Below are 22,066 nucleotides of genomic sequence, written 5' to 3'. Positions count from 1 at the left end.
TATTATAGTTTTTCTGTTTAAAAATGAAATATCATAGTATGTCATTTAGCTTTTCTTTTTGAGAATTATTTTAAATGTTCAAGGCTCTTTGCTTTTCATGTGAATTTTAGAAATAAATTACCAATTTCTATAAAAACTCCTGTGAGAATTTTTTATGAATACTTTAATCTACAGGTCCATTTGGGGAGAATTGATAGTTTAACTGTAGTGAATATTTAAGTTATGACATCTCTGCATTTATTTAGGTCTTTTGTAATTTATTTTGGCAATTTTTTTGAGCTCTCATTGTACAGTTCTTGTGCATATTTTATAAGTAGTTCCCTAAGAAACATTTTTTGATGCTTTTATATTATCGTGTGACATTGATAAACTCACTTATTATAGTACTATATTTGTAGATTCCTCATCATTTTCTAGAACGACCATCATGTCATCTGCAGATAACAGTTTTGTATTCCTTTCCATCTCTGTGCCTTTACTTTGTTCCCCTCCCTCCTTATGTGGCCCATTCCTGGATGATAGCCAGCTTCACCTTTCTGTTCTGTGTGGCAGTGGAGCTGTTAGAAGGGCTAGGCCTTGCCCCTGTCTGGGGCTTCCCAGTCTCGAGACCCTTTGTGTTGGTTCTGGCCCAAGGGAACAATGCAGAGAGGATGCCAGGTCTGCCTCCTCCTGTTAGCTGCTCCATGTGGGTGAGAGCTCAGGTGGGCTGCAGTTCCAGCCAGATTATCTGCTGACCTGACACCCCACCCCTTTCTGCTGTGGCTGTGGGGTAACCTAGTGAGCTGGGGAACACAGGTACAGGTTAAGCCCAGAAAAAACGGTCCATCTCATAACCTCCCTGTGACCACGCCTCTGCAGGGTTGGCGCCTCGAGGACCCAGATGAATTTGCCAAGGTGGTGGCTCCAGCTCTCCCTCCCCATAATCCTGCTGATGTATTGAAGCACTCACATCTGCCCACAGCCTCCTTCTGAGCAGCACCTTTGCCAGTACTTTTGCCTTTTTTCTTTGTAAACTGTATGTCTTATCTGGGCAAGCACTTCCCAGGCAGTAGCTCATAAAATCAAAATAGTGAACACTCCGAGGTAGGTGCTATTATCATTGTACCGTATGGACGTGGGGCTAAGCTGAAAGGAATTCAGCGGCACAGCTGAGGCCACACACCTGAGGCCAGAGTCTGTACTTGATCCTCTCCCTTGCTGAGTGGCCTGGCTGCCAGCCGTGTTGATCTCTCCCCATCCCTTGGGTGGTGGTAGCAGGTTGCTACACAGCTAGTGTGCCCTCACCAGTGGGACCTCTCCATCGGGATCGATTCCACTGCAGGGAGGACAAATGACCACAGCTGAGATCAGCGCATTCAGGGCCAGCCAGGGTATCTGAGAGCAGAAGGCCACAGCAACTCCCTCTGGTCTGGGAGACAAGCCTTGTACGTGGAACAGAAACCTAACAATGAGCTGCTGCTTTTAGAGACACTTGAAATCCTCATTCTGAAATTGGATTGAGAGAAGCCAAACATTTCTTGTTGGGGTTGACATTTTGTCCGTCTTTGAACAATTACTAGTTGGAGCTCCTTGTGTTCAGTTTTTGCTCTGCTTCATTCCTCCATGAATGCTGGCCACCGAGTGGTGGCAGTGGAGGTTGGGTCACTTTTTCATCTGATTTGCACAGTGAAGGCTTGTCACTTGGGCTTTTCAGCACTGTCTCTGCACTGATCCTCCTTTCTCTTTGCTCATCTGCAGAGAGCCTGGCACCTATTCCCCAATTGCACACATTCTTTGTCCTGTTTAGCCTGCTGGGGTGAGAGCAGAGACAGGGAATGCATCAGAGTCAGAGCTGGAATCAACGCTGTAGCCCCTTTGGAGGCAGTAGCCCCGTGTTATAGGTGGGGAGGTAGAGGCCAGCCCACAGACGAAGGGTGGACTTCAGGCCTTTTTAGTCACCAGGCAGATCCTCTCTGTAAGCTTTCCTGGTGGAGAGCCCCTGGAGCCACTTTTTCTAGCTTGTGAGAAAGCATCTACACATTTGAGCTGGAAAACCCCATGTTCATCTTTACCCCTGATGGGAGTGGAGGTTTCCTTTCCTACTTTGGGAAGTCAGAAAGAGGAAGTGACTTAATGATCCTTATTGGCAGGACTCTAGCCATTGTGCTTCTCTTGGGTCTCAGGCATGCCATGCCCCTCTGGGGTTGTTGGTCTTGCCAGAATTAAACCTCTGCTGGGCCCCTGCCCAGGAAGCTAGATCCTGAATCCCAGATGTGTTTATTTTTTTTTCTCTTTTTTTTTTCCAGTTTTAATTGAGTTTATTGGTACAGTTTAGGGATACAGTACAGTTACATTCATTGTTGGGACCTTGTACCTCTACATGACAAGTCTTGATTCTCATTTTTTTGCCCTTGTCCCTGCCCTCCCTTCACCCCCTCCTCTCCTCCCCATCTACAACCACTTTATTTCCATCTTTTCATTATCTCACATTTTTTTCTTTTCCCTTATTACCCTTCCCCTACCCATCCCACCTTCCCTACACCTTTAGGTCCTTTCTTCCCATTTCTCAATGTCAGTAATCTTATTTAGGATCTTCTGTATTATTGCACATTATTCACACCAGAGAAACTATTCGATATTTACACATGTGTGCCTTATTTATTTCACTTAGGAGTATATCTTCATTATGTATCCATTTTCCTATGAGTGACCAGATGTGTTTATTTATAGCCTTCTCTGGTTGATGTCACTAGGATCTGTGTTCAGAACACTGTTTCCACCCCTATTTAAATCTCCCATTGGAGCAGTCTGGGAGATGTACCAGTTCATCACAAGTTACTTGGAGACCCTGAAGGGTAACACATACAAGTGGGGCCAGTACTGAAGAGGAAAAGTTGTGCATTTGGTGATTTTCTTGATATTTGTGCTCTTTATTGAGAGCATTTAGAATTCACAAAGTTACTCAAAGTCTGCAAGCCTCAGTTTCCCCCAAATATGAAAATACGTTCTTCCTGTTCAGAGAAAGGGAAAATTAAAATGAGGTAGCATGTGAAAGTGTTTTGGAAGCAGAAATAATAAAATGATGCTATCATGAAGTTGTTGAGTTTATTTTCCCTAGTAATTGCAGATCTTTGAGCCTGAAAACATTGTGCTATGCAAAGAGATCAGATTTCAGCCCTGAAATAAAGCAGTTTAGGAAGAGGAGCCGGGCCGGAGAGGGCCCTTCATTCAAGGGAAGCTTGGAAGTGGCAGGCTGGCCCCACGATTTCCCTGGGCCCAGTGGTATTCAGTGCGGTTACCACGGTTCCTGGTGGTACAGTTGTGGCAGGAACTAAGAAACAATCTACAGATGCTCGAGCTGCGGGCGGAGCCTGTGGCTGTGCAGCTGTGATGGGTCACAAGAGGACTTGGAAGTGTCCCAGTATTATCCCGGGGAATTGTTTCCTTCACACTGAAGACGTGTGTATATGTGACTGTGTGCACGTGTGTGTGCAGGTGCATCTGTGTATATGCACGTGCTAGTATGGGTGTGCTTTGTGTGTGAGTATACATTCCTGTATGTGGGCATGTTTGTGTGCACATGTGAGTGTGTATATTTTTGCTGCAGTGCATTTTGACTCCATTGACCCAGGTCTTGCTCTAGGTGACTGGGACACAAAAGCCAATATCATTGTCTGTCCTTTGCTTTTGTTCTCAGGGCAGGAAGATCCCAACAGTTTGCGCCATAAATACAACTTTATTGCTGACGTGGTGGAGAAGATCGCTCCTGCTGTGGTTCACATCGAGTTGTTTCGCAAGTAAAGAGGGGCTTTTTTTTTATCTGTAACTTACAAAGCTTTTGGTGATAAATGCCCCCGTTAGCAAAACATCAAAGCTATTTTTTTGAGACACAATTAAAGTGTCAAAATGTCACTGAATAGATTCCTGTATCACGATAAGTATTTCTCCCTTAGGATATTTTTCCGTCTGACTACTTAAATCTACACTCTCAACCCTTCAAATGTTTTAAGAACTTTTGGCTCTGAAGATTCTCTAAGCATATTTTATAAGTGGAATTTTTAATGCATTGCCATAACTGGTGTAATTTTTAATTTTTTTAAACGTTAGACCCAGCACATAAGGAAACAAGTGCAGATGTGCGTTGCTTTGGCAGAAAGTTACTCCAAGTGTTGAGGTCTCATTATAAGGTGTTTCAGGGTTAACAGTGCTGTCCCTTTGGGTTCCAGGCTGCCTTTTTCTAAGAGGGAAGTTCCAGTGGCCAGTGGGTCTGGGTTCATCGTGTCAGAAGATGGACTGATTGTAACAAATGCCCATGTGGTGACCAACAAGCACCGGGTCAAAGTTGAGCTGAAGAATGGAGCTACCTATGAAGCCAAAATCAAGGATGTGGATGAAAAGGCAGACATTGCACTTATCAAAATTGACCACCAGGTGAGCATCCAGTGTCTTCCAAGTGAGGGCAGCCCACCACTAGTTAACCTGCTGAGCTGAGTTCTCAGGCACCCTAGCCAAACCCTTGGCCTGACCCGAAGATGACAGAGGCACCCAAGCAGTTTGATTTCCTGGGGTGCTCAAGGGGAGTGATGCAGCTCCTAGACCAATCAGGTCTGCACCCAAGAGGGACTGGATAAGGGAGGGAGGGGCTCGGGAAGCTTCTGGAAGAAGCTTGCTATTTGATCAGAAAGTTTTAAAATAGCATCTTAAACATTTAAAAAATAAAATAATAGGTTTGTATAGCGCTCCTCCCGTTCCTTGTCTGGAGGCATCTGTTAAAATTTGTGTTTATTTCCACAGTTACATCATGAATCATACACATAAATACAGAATGTGCTGATTTTCAGAATGAGCCATCCTTATTATGTAAACAGCTGCTTTGAAAATAAACCAGGTCTACTAAATTAGAGTCCTTAAAGGGTTACTGGATATATTTTCAGTTTTTCATATGGAAAAAGTTGAATTAAAATAAAGCTGATGGATTTCTTCTTTATAGAACTGCTCAGAACCTTTAGTATGCTAATGTGGATGTGGCTTACTTGCCAAAGGGGGTAAGCTATAGTATTCCTTCAGTTATAATTCTCTGAGTGTACAATTTTGTTTGTGGGTACAGCTGAGAAACAGTGAGCTCAATTTGGGAAATGTATTTGCAAATGCTTTCAGGGCTAGGGATGTAACTCAGGGTCTGGTTTTGATCCCCAGTATTGCAAAAAGAAAAGAAAGTGCTTTCTATCTGAATATTCTCCTGGTAGTCATTTTTGCTCCGTTGATTTGTTTAGTGAAGTCTTTATGCGCATAGTTAAATCCAGTTCTACCTGAGTCATCAAAAACTTCTCCTGCTTGTCATGTTGATTTCAGAGGTGAGTTTGTTGTTTGGCGGGTAAGCTAAGGTTGCATTTTCTTCATGTTCTTCTAGTTTTCTAGACTTTGGATAGAGGAAGAATCAGGTTAGCTGGGATCTTGTTGCTGGTCCAGGAAAAGACACAGGAGAGCCAGGAAGGCCGCCTCATCAGCTCTCTGCTTGCTTTGCCTCACTGTTGGGCTTGAAGGCAAACAGGTGTGGGTGGCATTTGACAGGCTGTTTGGCTGTCAATGGAAACAGCTCTGTACTGTTTGGCCGGTAGAATTCTGGATCTTTTTTTTTTTAACAGCGCCAGGCTGCTGCCCCATCCCAGGCTCCTTCTTTGCCAGCCTTTCAGAAAACCATTGGCTAAAACATACCTTCCCTGCAGCATATTTCCTTTATCTGTCTGAGGCTGATGGGGCTTGGTATAATACTGGCTCAGTGCCCAGGGGGGGTAGCTGGCCTTTTGTGAAGTCACAATTTTGTGTTATTTCTGTTAGGTCACTGTGGAATTTGTAGCGGCAACTCATCTTTCAAAATGTATTTACTGGTCACAGGATCTTTGGGACAGGCTCTGCCTTCCTCTCTAGCCATCTGTGAGATAGCTATTTTATCTCTATCCTGTGGAGTAAGAAAGGAGGCTCAGAGAACATAAGTAGCCTATCTGAGGCCACATAGCTGTGCCTCATTACCCCAGCCTCATGTGACAGCCAGGGCGCTGTTTCCCAAGTGCCCAAGCCCATTCACAGGGATCAGCCTGGCCTCTGCATGTGGTGGAACAGCTCAGCTCTAAGTAGGCAGCACAAGACTGCCGTCTGTTTAGGAATGCTGTAGAAAGTTGCGCAGGATGTGGTAGTCTAACCGGAAGGAGGATGCCAGAATAGCACAGCCTGTGGCCAAACGTGGGACTTTGAGCTTCACTGAGCCCTTGAATGGCAGCCAGCATGGGGGCCAGGGCCATCTGTAGGCAGGGCTCTGGCCTGCAGGGTGTGTGCACTGTCCCTACAGTCTTCCCATGTTCGGGACGTGTGGGCGTGTACCATAAAACTGCTTCTGGCCCAAGGATCTTCTTTTCTGATTTTGAGCTAAAGAGGAGACTGGAGCTGGAGTCATCCCAGGTGTATCCAGGCAGGAAGTGGAGGATCCAGTAGAGGAGATAAGCAGAGGGTTTGGGACCTGGCTCCTGTTGTCCCTGTGAATTGAGCTCTGTAGTCAGCAGCATGCTGTTTGACATGTGTGGCAAGTGCCCCAAAAAAGTGTACTTGAAAATTTAGAAGGGAACTGATGTGGCTTTTCAGAATGGAATCGGAAATGAAAGGATATTAAATTGCAAACGCCCACACAAAAGCCCAGTTTCCACTGACTAAACTGCTTTTTTTTCTCTCTCTCTCTGTCTCTCTTTTTTGCTGATAGTTAGAAGTGGGGAGAGAAAAGCATCTGGTCTGGCCCTTTCTCTTTTGTCCCCTTGGTTTTGTGAGAGTCAGTTTGGGGAAAAACTGGCTTGTCAGAGGCGTGGTTTGGAAGGAGCGGCATGTAGGCTAACAAATCCCAGCACCAGTTCACTCAGCAATGCAGTCTGCAGCGGATGGGAGCAGCTTGCCTGGCATTGTGTCATCTTAGGGACAGGGACCACCCGGAAGAAACAGATTGGGGACACTCAGAGAAGGCAAAACAGGCCCAAAGAAATTGGGATCTGGGAAGGAAAATCATTCCCAAGGGCACCTTGTCACGTGAGGCTGTGGCCCAGCCTCCCTGGGGCCGGGTAAGGATAACCGGAAGAAGCTGGTGTGGCCAGGCACCCAGTGACCAACCTGATGGCTCATCATCTGGGCCCAGTTATACCCCAGCACCCTGCGTTCCCTTGGCACTGACATTGTCCTTCCTGAATGTGGCGTTCTTGACACTTTTAAGCCAAGGGGAAAGTACTGTGAATATCTGCTGTCATTGGCACTTGATAATGGCCTAGCTCCTTTCCTGGGAGCAGCAGCCAGCATTTCCTTCAGCCGTCCACCCGTCCCCCATTGGACAGCCAGAGTGGGACCAGTTATGTGCTGCCTCCTCTGTGGCTAAGATGTGGACCTCTGACCCGATGAGGGCAAGCAGATGTTCTCCCTGGAATTACAAACCTCCGCTGTGTGCAGCCGGGACGGTGAGCATGGGCTAACAGCACGGCCTGAGTTCCAGCACTGGAATCCTGAGGCTGCACTTCCTCCCTCTCTTGGAGCCCTCTTTGGGTCTTTAGGGGCTCGCAGTTACTTGGCTTGCAGTTGCCGGAGATGTTTCTGGGCTCGTGACCAAAGAACTCTTTCTCTTCTCTGCCGAGTAGACACGTGTGCACTCACTTGGCTGCTGTGTGTTGAGTCGCTGGAGAACATGTGGAGAAGGCTCATGGGTGGCCCCAGCCTGCTGCCTCACCGTGCTGAGTCCCCTGCAGGCCCGACCCTCCCACCTGACTGGTGTCCCTTTCCACACTCCTGTCCTAGAATTGAAAGTTCCCTTTCTTAGGGACCTTGGATGGGCCGTTGGAGTGGGAATACAGCCCCAGGAAGGAGGGGAGTGTGCATGTAAACATTTTAATGGAAAGCAGCTTTGAGGGCAAACTAGTTCAGCTTTGGACACAAACTGTTTCCAAATGTGTTTAATATGTGCCACTGGCCATGTGTGCAGAATATTTTTGATTTTTATGCAGTAACAGCATTTTATCTGTGTAGTTTAAAGAAAGGCAGAGATAGAGAGCTGGGGAGGAGAGACGTAAAGAGTGAGTTATTTGGTGTCTTTAGTTATGCCAGAGCACAGGGCAGGAATACTGGGGTGGTACTGAACAAGGCAGGCAGGGAAGGTCACTTTCCTTACAGCCTCTTTACTAGCTGTGCTGATCGTTTCAGACGGTGTCTGCCCATTCTGTATACAACCATTCTGGATTTCCCAGCGCACTTAAGAGAGATTGTAACTCCTCACTGGGGCCGTCCAGACTGAATGGAGCCCCTTCCTCCCCTTCCTCACCTGGCCCCTCCCTGCCTCATCCTTCTCAGCGGCCCGCTCCTTGGTTCCCTGGGGCCTTTTCCTTTCCTCTGGGGCGTTTTCGTTTTCTTCCATTCCTCCCATGGCTGACTTCCGTGTCTTTCAGGTCTGACCTAATGTGGCCCCCCAGTCCTCAGCCTCATCACATCCCAATTGTTTCCCTCGTCTTTTTATCACAAGTGATCCTTGCCTTATTTATTTATTGATATGTTTATGTATTGACTTTGAAATATGGTCTCACTCTGGTGCCCAGGCTGGTGTCTAACTCCTGCCTCCAAGTGATCCTCCTGCCTCAGACACCGCACACAGCCTCATTTGTTGTGGTTTATTATTATTATTATTATTCAACTCTATCTTTCCTGCTGGACTGTGAGGAATACATTTGTGTCATTCACCTATCAGGGCAATAGGTGCTCAACTCCAGTGTCCAGAGTGAGTGGGGTTTGGAGCCCTGTGCTCTGAGGAAGGTCAGACCCATGACTCCTGGAATACAGTACAGAGAGGAAGGCACCAGGGTCTGCTCCCCATGCTCCTATCCCCCTCTGGTGAGAGATTGAGCTGCAGGCTGGCTGCATGCACCCCACCTCTCAGCCAGAGGCCCCTATTTGGAAGGACCTGTGGCTTTGCCAGGGCTACATTGTGTCTTGGGTAACTCAAAGCGCTGCTGAGGCAGCAGGGTTTCCTGTGGGCGCTTTTCTTGACGCCAACCTCCAGGTAAATATTTGGAGACAGCCTTGTCCAAGCTTGAGGTGGTTTTCTTCCTCCCCTCAGGCCTGGGTTGGTCCCTGGCCACCTTTGGGCTGGTGGCCCCCACAGATCTGTTTGAAGTGGCCCAAGTGCAGCTCTGAGTGCTGGGCTGCTTTGTTTGCAGAGGGTCCTCTTACAGCTGAGCTGCTGACAGGGCAAGAAGGCTGATGCTTGGTCAGGAAGTTCAGAGGGTGGTCACTTGAGGGGCGAGGGGCCTGGGCCTTCCATTACCAAGGCTTTCCAGGTCCTGCTCTGAGAATCTGGCCTGGTGTGTAATGAATCTGCTCGGAGTTATTTAAGTGAGGAGGGTCTATGGAGCCTCTGGGGACAGGCAGTGGCCAGGGAGGGAGGTAGTACAGTGCTCCGTGTGACTCATGCCTGTTCTTCTCAGGCCACAAGAGTGTCAGAGGGCGCTGAGTAAGACACGAGCATGTCCAAGAGTGGATCAGATAGCACAGAGCCTGAGTATCCTCTGGAGCCTGTCACGTATATGAACGCTCCTACTGCCATAGTTACACCTAATTTTGTTTGGGTGTTTTTCCATTTTGGATTCTTTTCCCTACTCCCTCTGTACTGTGCTTTTTGTGGTCTTCTTCCTCTCCTGGACTCAGAGGGCTCCCGCTGCATTTGCTAAAGATAACCACAGAGCCTGTTGACTTCTATTACAAAATTGATTTTTGCCATTTTTAGGGAAGTGGGAATAAATATTTCATGAGAGAATGGAAGTCCAGTCAGCGAAGTGGAAGCCGCTTTTTATTTCTCTGTGCCCGCCCTTGTCCAGAGGTGAATGCGGACATGGCTTCTCCTTGTTCTGATCATGGTTCCTTTTGTGAACTATTTCCCCAAACTCCAAACTGGAGTCCTTTGTGTTCTCTGGCCCGGATTCAAGAACTTAGTTGATTGTTAAGGAAATGCTTTGGCTATATTTTTCTCTTAATATGGTAATGCCTTTTTCCACTTGGGTATTCTTTTCAGGGAATTGGATGAAAGCTGTTATTCATGCTTCTGACAAAGCAGTTCCGGGTCATTGGGACTGAATTTGAGGTGCCCAGTTGGGAAATCCCTTATCCTCCTCACTTTGGGGAGGAGACTTGATTTCATTTGACAGTTTAGTGAGTCTGTAACAGTGTTTTGGAATATAAGATTGGTCAAGTAGACTGTAGTCCAAATCTGGCCCTGCATCTGTTTTTGTAAATAAAGTTTTATGGGAACACAGTGATGACTTATATAAAGTCTATGGCTGCTTTTATTCTGTACCAGTGAAATGAATTAGCATGGAGACCATGTGGCCTGGGAAGCCAAAGATAACTGCTTTTTGGTGCTTCCCAGAAAAAAATTTCCAGCCCTGCTGGTGGATGATGTCCTTGACCTAGAAGAACTAAGGGTGGCTGGGGAATAATATGCTTATAAGAGCCAACCACGGTGAAGCACTTACATGACCAAGGGAAACAGGGACAGAGAAGTGGATTTCATTTAATGTCTTGGGAGAGATTATACTTCTTTGGTGAAGATGGGACTTTAGTCTTCCAAATTAAGCGGAGAGAGAAACCTTATGTTTGTCTCTTATTTTGTGATACTGGTAGAAAGGAGTTTACTGAAATTCCAACATGTTTTACACATAATTTGGCTGACTTTAGCATCCTACTGGATCTTTTAAGGTCTTGTTCATTAATTTCAGTTATTCCTTTGCTGATATCATTTTTTGTTCCTGAGTTCCTGAGTATAATTGTTTAGAGGTACTCACTTGCAGATTTTATTAATTGGTATTGAACATCTCTCTTGGCCAAAGTGTGGAGGATGTAGCACAGTACACGAAAGCCACGTGGCTTAAGATCCAGAGTGGGCAACAGGTGAAGAGGGATAAATGTGGCAACAAGTACAAGGAAGGGGACAGACGATGAGGCAGAAAGCTTGGGGGCTGGGAAGCCTGTGTACATGTAGGAGCTTCCCTGGGGAGGCATAGCCAAGCTGAGGTGGGAAGGGGGTAGAGCCAGCCATGGGGACAGGTGACAGAGGAGAGTTGTGGGTGGAGTGAATTTTCTTTTTCTCTTCAGCCTCCAGGACCTGGATCTTGGACCAGGTGCAGACTGTTATTTTCTAGTGCAGTTATTAGAACCTTTCAGAACACAAGCCAACATTTCTGGTTAGCTGGTTTCTCTGTATATTTTGTTTTTTTCTTGGCTTTGGTTCTTTGGGGTTCCTGCTTATCTTCTAGAGAGCTCCAAGGTCTTATGTTGTCAGTTTCCTGAGAGTCTAGAATACAAAGGTTTCCGAAGGATTGGACCCCGTTCTCATTTGTGGCAGGAGGATACAGTTTCCCATAATTGGTTTCCTAAAGCCATCCACACCCCTTTGTATGGCAAGAGAGAAATAAGACTGGTTAGTCTAATAAATGTGCTAATTAACAAGTCACTTTTGTCAAACAAGGCACCGGAATCTGATAATAGGAAAAGTGACTCATGGTATTTCCCTCTTTGTTTTGTCTACCATGCCATTCACAGGAATCATTAGCCCTCCCTAGGACCATATTTTGCCATGAATGTACAATTTATTTTGCCATGAATACATATTTAATTATAATACTCCCTTTGTCATCAACCGTATCTGATTATTTTCATATAGAAAAGGCAATGCATCTTTCAACCATTTTAGAATAAATTTAGAGAGGATGCTGTATCCTGAGCTATGTCCCTGTTCATGGAACCCACACCGGATCTTAGGAGGTCGTGAGGAACGAGGAGCCCGAGAGCCTTCAGCTCCATTCAGCAGACACTGGGCCTCCACTCAGGACAGAGGCCCGGCCCATGTCCACCACTGACTGCCAGGAGATGGAAGCTTCTCCTCTGGCTTCCGGGATTCCTGCCCGCCGCCGTACTGTTGGCTGAATCAGGCCACATCCAAGTCAGTTACCCTGACCCAAGGCCAGACCTCGGCTAGCCAAGCTGTACCCACGTTTAAGGTCCTGATGGATGTTTTGAGATGTCATTTGTTCATTCTTTCATTTTCATGTCTTCGTTGATTTTGTAAATATTTATTGCACATCCGCCATGGCCAAACACTGTGTAGCAGCATCTGTCGCGCCGAGGTCAGTGGATAAAAGTGGGTGGATCGGAGGGCTGATGTACGACAAAGATAGAAATTACACTTGACCAGTGCAATGTCTTCCTCTGTTGCCACAGAATGTATACAGTCACTGTATGGTAGGCTGCTGCATAGAACTGTTGACATTTTGTGGTTAACTGGGTATTTGGAATGGCAAACATTTCTTGATATATCTTAAAGGAGACTAAATATTATGGTGGTGCTCATAAACGGTAAGGAGGAAGGCAGTTCTGCTTTTTCGTTTGCATTCTTGCCCTCTGTTTTTGCACAGCCTCTTTCCTCTCTCCTTCCCTCTCCATGCATCTGCCTCGCTTTTCTTTCTTCTCCTACCGCACTGCTGTCTCATCCACCCTACCTCGCTACTCCTCTCTGCAGACAGCAGTAATAACATGTCCGCTGAGAAAAGGCGTGATGGTGACTTGCTGACCCCCTTCCTCTGGGCCTGGATATGTTGGTGAGGGTCTCGGTATAGCAGATCCCTCCTGCCCTGGCTCTCAGTTTGGACTCATTCCTCCATTTGCCATAGCCACCCTTGACCGTGTCATCGCTGGTAACTTTCATACTCTCTAATCCAAATCCTAAATGTCTCAGTCTCAGTCAGCTTCATGAGCATGTGAGCTGGGTACTCACAGGCCCTGGGCTCAGAAAGGGTCTATGCTCTGAGGGCACCATCTTAACTTTGTCTTTAATTTGGGTTTTGTACTAGACATCTAATGAAGTGGTGGAATATGCTGAGGGAGCTTGGAGTCTTGGCTCAGGCGTAATTCCCCCTCCTCCCTCCCCATGCTGGGCTCTCATCCTTCCCACTCTCCTGTCTCCTGGGACCCCATTCTCTGCCTGGCCTTCCTTCCTGGGTCTGTGTAGTGGTCACTGCTAACCCCACCCCTGGAAGAGGGGTGGGTATGGCTGTTCAGAGTTGACCCCACAGCATCTTGGGGAGTGCATAGTGCAGGGCTCAGGCTGATGCCACTGGGCAGGGACAAGCTTCTCCCACCCTTACCTAGTTACCTAGTGTGTCTCACCTGACACAGGGGTGGCAGTGCCCTTGGAGTCACCCATTGTGAATAGGTTGGAGTGGTGGGCCCTTGGAAAGGAGAGATACCTTGATTTCTCCTCCTCCTGTGGGGCACATGCTTGGAGAGCTGGGTTGTGAAGCTTGGTAGGTATCTACACTTGCTGCCCTTGTGACTGTCGTTGCACTTGAAGGACAAAAATATCGAACTTGGGAGAGAGAAAGGGGGTGGGAGGAGAAAGCATATATGCTAGTACCTTTGATGGTATTTTAACCTACTTTGTGAATCTGAGCTTTGCTCATGATGTAACTGGTCCTCAGAAATATTTAGCTAATTTGGTCCACAGCCCATGGGCCTGCTACCTTTCCACCAGTCCTCACTTGCTTATCTGTTCCTCTCCTGCTTACCCAGATTAGAGAGTTCTCCCTCCCTCCCTCCCTCCCTCTCTCTCTCTCTCTCTCACTCTGTCTCTCTCTCATTAGACCTTAGATGTGCATGTTCTCTCCAGGACCCCTAGTCCGTTTTCCTAGGCATGCAAGTTCCCTGACACTGCTTCTTCCTGGGTACAGGGATGTGCCATTTCCTCCATTGCATTTTTAAAGAAAATGAAAGGTTAGCATAACTGTTTCCAGAAGGCACATTGGATCACTCAATTGAGTCACAGCCAGATGCTGCAGCATCAGCCTTTGAAGCAGACTTCATCCAACATGGGGCCAGGCTAGAAGCCCCAGCCCCTGAGAACGAGTGTGGTCCACAGATGACGGGTACAGTAGATTGTGCAGCTTCAGCAACAAAAATATTTTGATAACTGAGCAGCACTTTGTACTGTTTAAAGGAGAGAGAGAGAGAAGTAATTGACTTGGCTCATTAGGTTACAACAGAATTGCCAGTGTTTCCTTTAGTTTTGGTTTTACTGATTGATTTTTATTGCTCTTCTCTCTAAGCTTCAGGGAAAGAGGTCACAAGGAAATGGGCACCTGAAGGCTGTTAAGTGGAAGCTGAACAAGTGGTGCTTGTGACTGTGCAGGGTCCTCCCTGGAGGACGTTTGATCAGGTCACCATCTAGGAAATTCCAGGAATCTCCTGTCCTCTCCCTGCTGTAGAACTTTGCAGGGATCCTCCGACCTCATTAGAAGTTGTACACTAAGAGATTTGGTCCTTAGTTGTATATGAAGAGATTTATTAAGGTCCTGGTGCCTTTTTTTATCTCACCCATTAACTACTGTCTGGTAATAGAGTTTTTGGAAACAACAAGTTCTTTTGGAAAGAACTCCCATTGTCAGAGCTGAGATGACCATGGTCTCCAGGCTCAACTCCCTTATTTTACAGGACATAAAATTGAGACCCAGAGAAGTTAATCAAGCGGCACAGGCTCACAGAGAGAGTTAATACAGCGCTCAGTCCAAACCCAGATGTCCTGCTGTGCAGGACAGTGTTCTCTCAAGTACGTGGAGGCTGAGATGCAGCGTGTGTGAGTGTGTATGTGTGTGTGTGTGTGTGTGTGTGTGTGTGTGTGTGTACACAAGGCCTCGTCTTTGTCTTCTCTTGTGCACCACCTTGGTAGACATTGCGCAGAAAGGCCCAGGGGAGCCTTCAGCGCAGGTGTCTCTCAGGACAGCTCAGTTCTCCTGCCCTGGATAGTCCTGGCAGTGAGGGTTCACCCTTAGCTCAGTTATGGGACTCATGGCTGAGATGTCTATGGTAAGGAGGATGGACTTTGTCCTGTTTTTACTCTGTGGGTCCTGTTGACTTGTGTAATGCTTCTGCCCAACAGATAGGAAGCCTGGAGAGCCAGAGTGGATGTGCTGGTCTTTGTGGCCCTGTGCTTTGCTCGTAGGAAACATACATGAGTGTTTGTTGAGACTGTTCTCTCTCATGTGAGGTGTTCTCTCTCATGTGGACCATGTTTCCTAGGCCTGCTGTATGTTGTATCTAAATGAATAGGGAGGGTTTGTTCTTATTGACTTGAAGAGACCATCTAGACCAGAGGATTTCCTGCATGTCACTGGACAGGGTCCAAGGAGGTCTCCAAAGCAAGGTTGGGGAAACTTGACTAATTCCCACCATGGGATAGGCTGCAGGTTTGCTGACTTTTACCACAGAAAAGGAATTTTCGGGACATGCCAGTAAGAGGCATAAAGGGATTTATAAAGTCTTTTAAAAGTACACACAGAGAGGAATAGAGTGCAGGCCCTCAAAGGGAGAGAGGCACTTAATGGCCTAAAGCTGTGTACATTTATGGGCTTTTGGGATAGAAATCTGTGGAACTTGTGACTCTATGGGAAGAGAGGCTTCAGTTTACAAATGAAGGGGAGGACCCGTTCTGCAGGGACGGGTGATGACCCATTCAGGGGTGAGGACCATCACAGGTGATAGAGCTGTAGCCCATCTATAGGGAAAGGCCCTTTTTTATAGGCGAAAGGCCAATTTATAGGTGGAAGGAATGGCCCGGGCTTATTGTGTCTCTCAGGCCCCTGCTTCCCATGAGCGCAAGCAAGACCGTGAAAACCAGCAGTGGCAGGGGTTCACTCTGGAATGTCCTCGAAGGTAGGACTTGGCCCAGTGTGAGCTGCTGGCCCCGACAAGGATCCTAAGGGCTTTGTTGCTGCACCTCAGAAGCTGTGGGTGTCTCCAGTTTTCATTTCTCTGTGCCTCTGTGCCTTCAGCGGAGAGACAGACTGCCCTGAGCGATGGCGCCCTGTGGACCCCTTTCTTCCTCCTCTCCCTCTCAGCCCCTGCTGCTGTCAGGAGGAGGATACATGTCTACCCTTTACTTCGTGAGCATGCTTCTGTGTGCTTCTGTGAGGCTCCGGCGAGATGGGAGATGTGAGTGGCTCTTCGAAGAGGGACTGGTATCTTGGACATGGCCTGTGGCTGGTGCTACTTCAAAGGGAGCCTCAGACAGAGCGTCTGCCGCCAGGAGCCAGGAGCCGGCTTTGATGTGGGTGGTACGGGAAGCAGCCTGTGCACACAGAGTGGGGCCTTAGGCTGAGTGTGAGTGTGCCCGGAGTGCCGTGTGGCCTCTGCAGGTCAAGAGCAGCGCGTGGCTGTGCTTTCCAGCCATATGTGCATTTCATCTCCTGTGGGTCTCCCGGTGGAGCTCATGTCTAGACAGTAATGGAGTAAAAGCTGAGTTACGAGCAGGAATTTGGCCAGCTGAAGTATGTATAGCTGCTTAGCCACCGGGCCTGAGGTGAGGGTTGTGATTGAGAACTAGCCCCACTTGGATGTGAATGAGGCTGAACAGCCTGGTGCTCTCACAGCCAGCCAGCACCTGCAGGGAACTGGGCCAAATGGCCCCCCAAGGGCAGCTTGACCTCATGGCAAGCTGTAAATCTGGTCTGGCTGACATCTCAGCACCATGACCCCCACTGCAGGGATTTCTGCCTATAATTAGAAGTCTGGAAATGACAGCTCTTGCATTCTGGGAGTCCAGGTTTGATAGCTGGGAAATTTATCCTCTTGTTTAGCCAGGTTGCTCATTGGCTGGGAGAAGTCCCTCTATATTTGAGTCTCAGGTTGCCCATCTGTAAAATGGGAGGAATTATGGCCTAAGCCCCAAGATTATCATGGAAGCTTTATCACGTGACGGGCAAAGTGTTCATTCCTTTCCAATAAATTCAGGGGCTACATGGTAAGACCCTTCTACCCACCCCCCACCATACCTGTCTGCTTGCTTAGCACTGATGATTACCCTTCGTAATCTGTGAAACATTTGAGTGATAAAAACTTACAATGAAATGATAATTGGAGCTATCCTCCAGTGCAGATGTGACTGAGTGGCCACTGTGTAGCCATATTTCCTCCTGTGTGGGAATGAGGGCTGCTCTTTGGGGAGACTCACTGAGCTCTCATCACTGGTTTCTACCTTGTCCAAGTCTGTGTGGCCCCCAAGTGTGAAAGTTTTTCTGTACCTGAGCCAGGCTTACCCCTAAGGTGCTCTTGGCTCTCGGCGGCTGGAGTCGGTGTCCCCTGGAGGCCTGGCCCTCCCAGGACAGTGATGGGCAGGCAGCACATAGGCCTCGATCCTTCCACTGCCCTCACAGCTTCCCCCAGTGTTTGTCTCCTTACCAGAGTCCTCGGGGCCTGAGCGCAGACCTCAGGGCTGAGATAGGGACAGAGTTGTCATTAGGTCTCTGCAGAACTGGAGTCTGGCTCCCTTCCTGGGAGGCAGAGTCAGGAGGCCAGGTGGGGTTTGAACTAAATGCTGATTAATATCTATGGTGAGCCCTGCCTGGAGGCCTGGACCTGGTTCCCGGGTTGTGGCTGAGATGTGTCTGGGCCATCATTCTGGGTCTGAGCTCGACTTGAACCTGCAGCTGTCCTCCTTTGGGCAGCAGGCCACTCCATCCCAGCAGCTTCTGTCACCTGTCGTTTGACCGCCCCTCAGGCCAGCCCGGAGTGTATATAAGCAGGCTGCCCCACCCGCAGGCTGTTGCTGCTGAAGTCATTCCTGGCAGGGGCTGTTGGCTCAGGCCCAGGGTAAACATGTCCCGCTGAGCCCTCTGCGTGCTGTTGGACACTGCGGAGTGTGGGGCTGTGTGGGGAATGCTGTAGGGAGGGAGCAGGCCCTCAAGGCCACGCTGGTGGATGAGGAAGCCCTGAAGGCCCTGTGACTCCGCAGTGGGCTTAATGGGGTCCTGACTTATTCTGAAGAGTTGTCCGGGACTCCTGGCTCTGTGCAGCTTCCCCAGGCACTGGGGCTGGGGCTCCTTGAATCGTTTCCCCACGTCAGGGCAGCTCTTTGCCTGCAGGTCTCCCCATACTCTCAAGATTTGGGAGCGGCAGGTGGAAATAGTGGGATGGAGTCCTACAAGCTCAGGATCCTTCCTAGGCCTTTGCTCTCTGAAACCACCCTGGGCATGGATCCTAAATGGATTCTGTCACCCTCTGTCATCTGCCCTGCAGGTGAGAGAGCAAGTCTGTGCTGGGACCCTCAATGTGATCAGATTCTAAAATGGCCTCCAGTCCCCCATCAGTATCTGCTCTCCAACAGCCTGCGGTGTGTGGCTCACAGCACACTTCCAGGCCCAGCAAAGGGTTGTCATCCCTGAGTTCAGTCCTCCATGGGGGGCTGGTGTCTCCTAGTGGTCCCTCCCTCCTTAGCATTCCATTGTGTCTGTGCACTTATGCGGCTTATAAAATCACACAAGTCTGCCCTTGTGGTTACAGGGAAAACTGCCTGTCCTGCTGCTGGGCCGCTCCTCAGAGCTGCGGCCTGGAGAGTTTGTGGTCGCCATTGGAAGCCCGTTTTCCCTTCAAAACACAGTCACCACTGGGATCGTCAGCACCACCCAGCGAGGTGGCAAAGAGCTTGGGCTCCGGAACTCGGACATGGACTATATCCAGACAGACGCCATCATCAATGTGAGCTACCTGCTCTCCTTCCTTCTATAAGCTGGGGCTTGCGGCAGGTTTTTGCCAGAGGGAGTTAGTTAGGCTTCGGAACTGGGATGGAGTTAGGATTCTCAGAGGCGTTCCCTTTGAACCCCTAAAGCAGAGGACACCAAGGGTTGTCAGTAGCCCATTAGCAATCACTGTAAAGTGAACCTCAAGTTTCAAAGGCCTGTACTGAGAAGAGGTCCTCTGTCCTACCGGAGCAGGCTTGCTCAGTGGCTCCCCAGTCCTGCAGGCCTCTCAAGCACACAGTGAGGATATGTGGAGCCCTCCCTTTCTGGCAAGAAGGACTCACTGTGCACACACCCTGCGGACTCCAGGAGGGAGGCACGAGCCCTGCCTATGACCAAAGCCCTTGGCCACAGGTGGGGATTAGGCCTACACCATTCCATGTGGCTCCCTTACGAAGCTGGGGACCATTCCGTGCCATTCTCTAATTAATCTCTTGAACATCACATTTCTGCACTTCAGCTCTCTCTCCCTAAAGGATTGGTGTTTCTGAGAAGCATTGTTTTTTTTTCTCCCACATCTGTCTAATAAATAAGAAACACTGTGTTTTGCTTACTTGTTGCCTCTTATAGCCAACCACCCCCAGCCCCAAACTTTTTGCAGTCTGCTTGAAGTCTGGGAACTGGAATAAACTGTATGGAGCCCCAGGGCAAGGCTAGGGTCCATCAAAGCGGGCTGTGCGGATTAAACACTGGTCTCGGAGCAAGTGGGTTGCCAGCCTCGTCCCAGGAGAAAGTGTTAGGTCTGTCAGGCCTCTGGGCTGCAGAGCCAAATGTTTTCCACTTAAGGCACATCTCAAACACTCTGAAAATTGTAAGGTCCCTTTTTTTCTAGCCAGTTATTGGGCCAACAGGAACAAATCTGAGGGAAGAACCATGCCCCATACTCTAGGCACAGTGCTCAGAATGCTGTCAGGAAGAACACAGACTAGACCATCTTATAACACAAACATAACATTTCCATTTCTGTTTAATTTCAGTATGGAAACTCTGGAGGTCCATTAGTAAACCTGGTAAGGCCTTTCAATGTCTATCTTGTTTGTTTTCATCTATGTACATGCTGTTTTATTTCACTTTTTAAATTTTTTAACATGAGCTTGCCAATGGACATTATCTAACTCTTTAAAAATGAGCTGGGGATTGTGTTGTATCTTTACCTATCACCCAGTTGACTTTCCTAGAAGGAATCAAGGGCTAGGAACATTAGACCAGAGGACGTACTGGTGTTGCATAGCTAGAGGTGAATGCCATGGAGTTCAGGTCCGGTCCAGGCAGTCAGGGAGAAGCTGTATGTTGGCCAGAGGTCTCAGCAGGGCTGTGTGCAGCGGGAGGAAGGCAGCTCCTCCAGACCCGGTCTCCAGGGCAGTGAGAAGAGCTGGCCTGGCTCAGCCACACAATTTTCTGGGGTCAGGGTGCCTCCCTGAAGACATCTGGAATGCAGAGCGGTCACCCACGCAGAGCCATCTCAGTCTGTATTTAAATACTTAGCACATAAAAAGCAAAGCATTTGTATCACGGACTTTGGGCTGCTGTGGAAACTGAGGCTGTCTTAGCGCAAGGCCTTTGATGTCTTTGGCAAGCGCCTCCTTTCCCAGCAAAGAAGCCTCAGCTGTACCCACTGCCCCTGTGTCCCCAGCCCCACCTTGCTCAAGGAGCTACACTGTCCTGGCCATGAAGCCTGCCTGCCTCAGTCTCTGAGGCGGTTTCTCCCGGCCTCACCAGTCACCTCAAGGTCACTGGAAATGGAAGCAGCAAGAAGGGGTGGAGGACTACCTTAAGGGTTCACATTTCAGAAACATTTTGTGTAAAAGGCACCGATATTGTACGTTTTGAAGCTATCTGTGTACAGTGAGGTGATTGCCAGGTTCCAGTCTGGAGTGAGTGCTTATCAACTCCTTGGAAGCCAAGTATAGCTGAGGCTGCACAGGCATCCCGATGCCTCTCCTCCTGCTAGTCCCATCTCGTTTTCTGACATAGCCCACAGATTGCAATATGATAATTCAAAATGCTTTTATGCATTGTGTAATGATCAAATCAGGATCATTAACATTTCCACCTCTTCAAGCATTTTTCACAAACTTGCAATATAGATTCTCCGCTCTCTTCCAGTGTTCATCTGCTCCTAGCCCTTCCTAGATTCTCTGCGTCATTTCTGTCTTGCTTTTCAGGATGGCGAAGTGATTGGAATCAACACTCTGAAGGTGACAGCAGGAATCTCCTTTGCAATCCCTTCTGATAAGATTAAAAAATTCCTCACCGAGTCCCATGATCGGCAGGCTAAAGGTAAGCAAGGGGGCTTGCAGGCTCAGTCCTGAGGCTTACCTGCCCTTTGGGGACTGGGCGAAGGGGCTCCTACCCAGAATTGAAAGGGAGCCAGGTACAGTGGCGCATGGGTGTGCAGGAGGATTGAGAGATTGAGGCAATTTAGCGAGACCCTGTCTCAGAGTAGAATTTACAAAACAGTCTAGGGATGTAGCTGAGTGTTAGCGCACTTGACTAGCATGTGCAAGGCCCTGGATTCACTCCTCAGCACCAGAAAAAAGAGGAAAGAAAAAGACAGGAGGGAGGGAAGAGAAAAAGGTAAAGAGAGAAAGGGAAGGTGTTGTATATGCCAGTAGTGAACCTGGGGCACGTGTGCTGTAGCACACAGTTTATATCATTGAAAGCTCTAAAAGGTTTGCCATCACTGGTATAAGCCCTTGGTATTAGGGCATGGATAGTTGACCATTTTTGTTTTATGATCATGGGATGCTTCTCAGTCTAATAGGACACAAGCCATGGTAACTTTTGTGCATTATTTCTCTTATTTTTTTATTTGTATCACCTCATGCCTTTGTGGCATTAGATAGGAATTATTATTCCATTTTGCTGATAAAAACTGAGATTCGGAGAGATCATTCATTCAATTTGCAAATGTATATGGTCCTGCTCTGACTCAGACCGGGGACTGGGCAGTGGGCTGCTCTACAGGGGCCCCTGCAGGCGTGATTTTTACATTCTACTGGGGAAGAGACAGAGTAAACTGTCTAGTAAGATATTAGACAACAGGAAGTGCTTCCACGAAAATGTGGCATGGTAGATGACTACAGAGTGACCGGAGAGGCTGATAGTGAAAACAGACTGCAGCCTGGTAAAGAGCCAGCAGGCAGGGGTTGAGCAGCATTGCAGACAGAGAAACAGTGTATTGGGGGAAGACAGAGGGTGCACAGGGCCTTTCAAGTGGTCCATGAGGGCGGGAGCGCAGAAGCTGTGCATTTACACAGGGCAGTGTGGGAAGCCAACCATGGCCAGGGACTGCATTTTAACTGCATTAGGAATAGAGAAGTTTGTGATCTGGGTGATGTCTTTGAAACGAAAAGATACTTCAGTAATGGAAGGATGCTGCCGTGTGTGTGTGTGTGTGTGTGTGTGTGTGTGTGTGTGTGTGTGTGTGTGTGTGTGTGTGTGTGTGTGTGTGTGTG

General features: G+C 48.2%; 1 protein-coding gene across 1 annotated transcript in view; it reads left to right on the top strand.

Annotated features, from left to right (window-relative positions):
- The window catches only part of Htra1 (HtrA serine peptidase 1), a gene marked incomplete at its 5' end in the record, with an annotated part of 41,154 nt that overhangs the window by 15,029 nt on the left and 4,059 nt on the right, over positions 1–22,066 (top strand). Inside the window, 5 exons of the mRNA XM_033761234.1 lie at positions 3,677–3,776; positions 4,206–4,410; positions 18,373–18,567; positions 19,586–19,618; positions 20,774–20,888. Of these exons, the coding sequence (XP_033617125.1) occupies positions 3,677–3,776; positions 4,206–4,410; positions 18,373–18,567; positions 19,586–19,618; positions 20,774–20,888 (648 nt within the window). The remainder of the gene's footprint in view (positions 1–3,676; positions 3,777–4,205; positions 4,411–18,372; positions 18,568–19,585; positions 19,619–20,773; positions 20,889–22,066) is intronic.

Source organism: Fukomys damarensis, unplaced genomic scaffold (genome assembly GCF_012274545.1).
Source record: "Fukomys damarensis isolate Sample0158 unplaced genomic scaffold, DMR_v1.0_HiC HiC_scaffold_8, whole genome shotgun sequence".
Classification (NCBI taxonomy): domain Eukaryota; kingdom Metazoa; phylum Chordata; class Mammalia; order Rodentia; family Bathyergidae; genus Fukomys; species Fukomys damarensis.
Note: the sequence above shows the minus strand (reverse complement) of the source record. Positions and strands in the feature narration are given on the sequence as shown.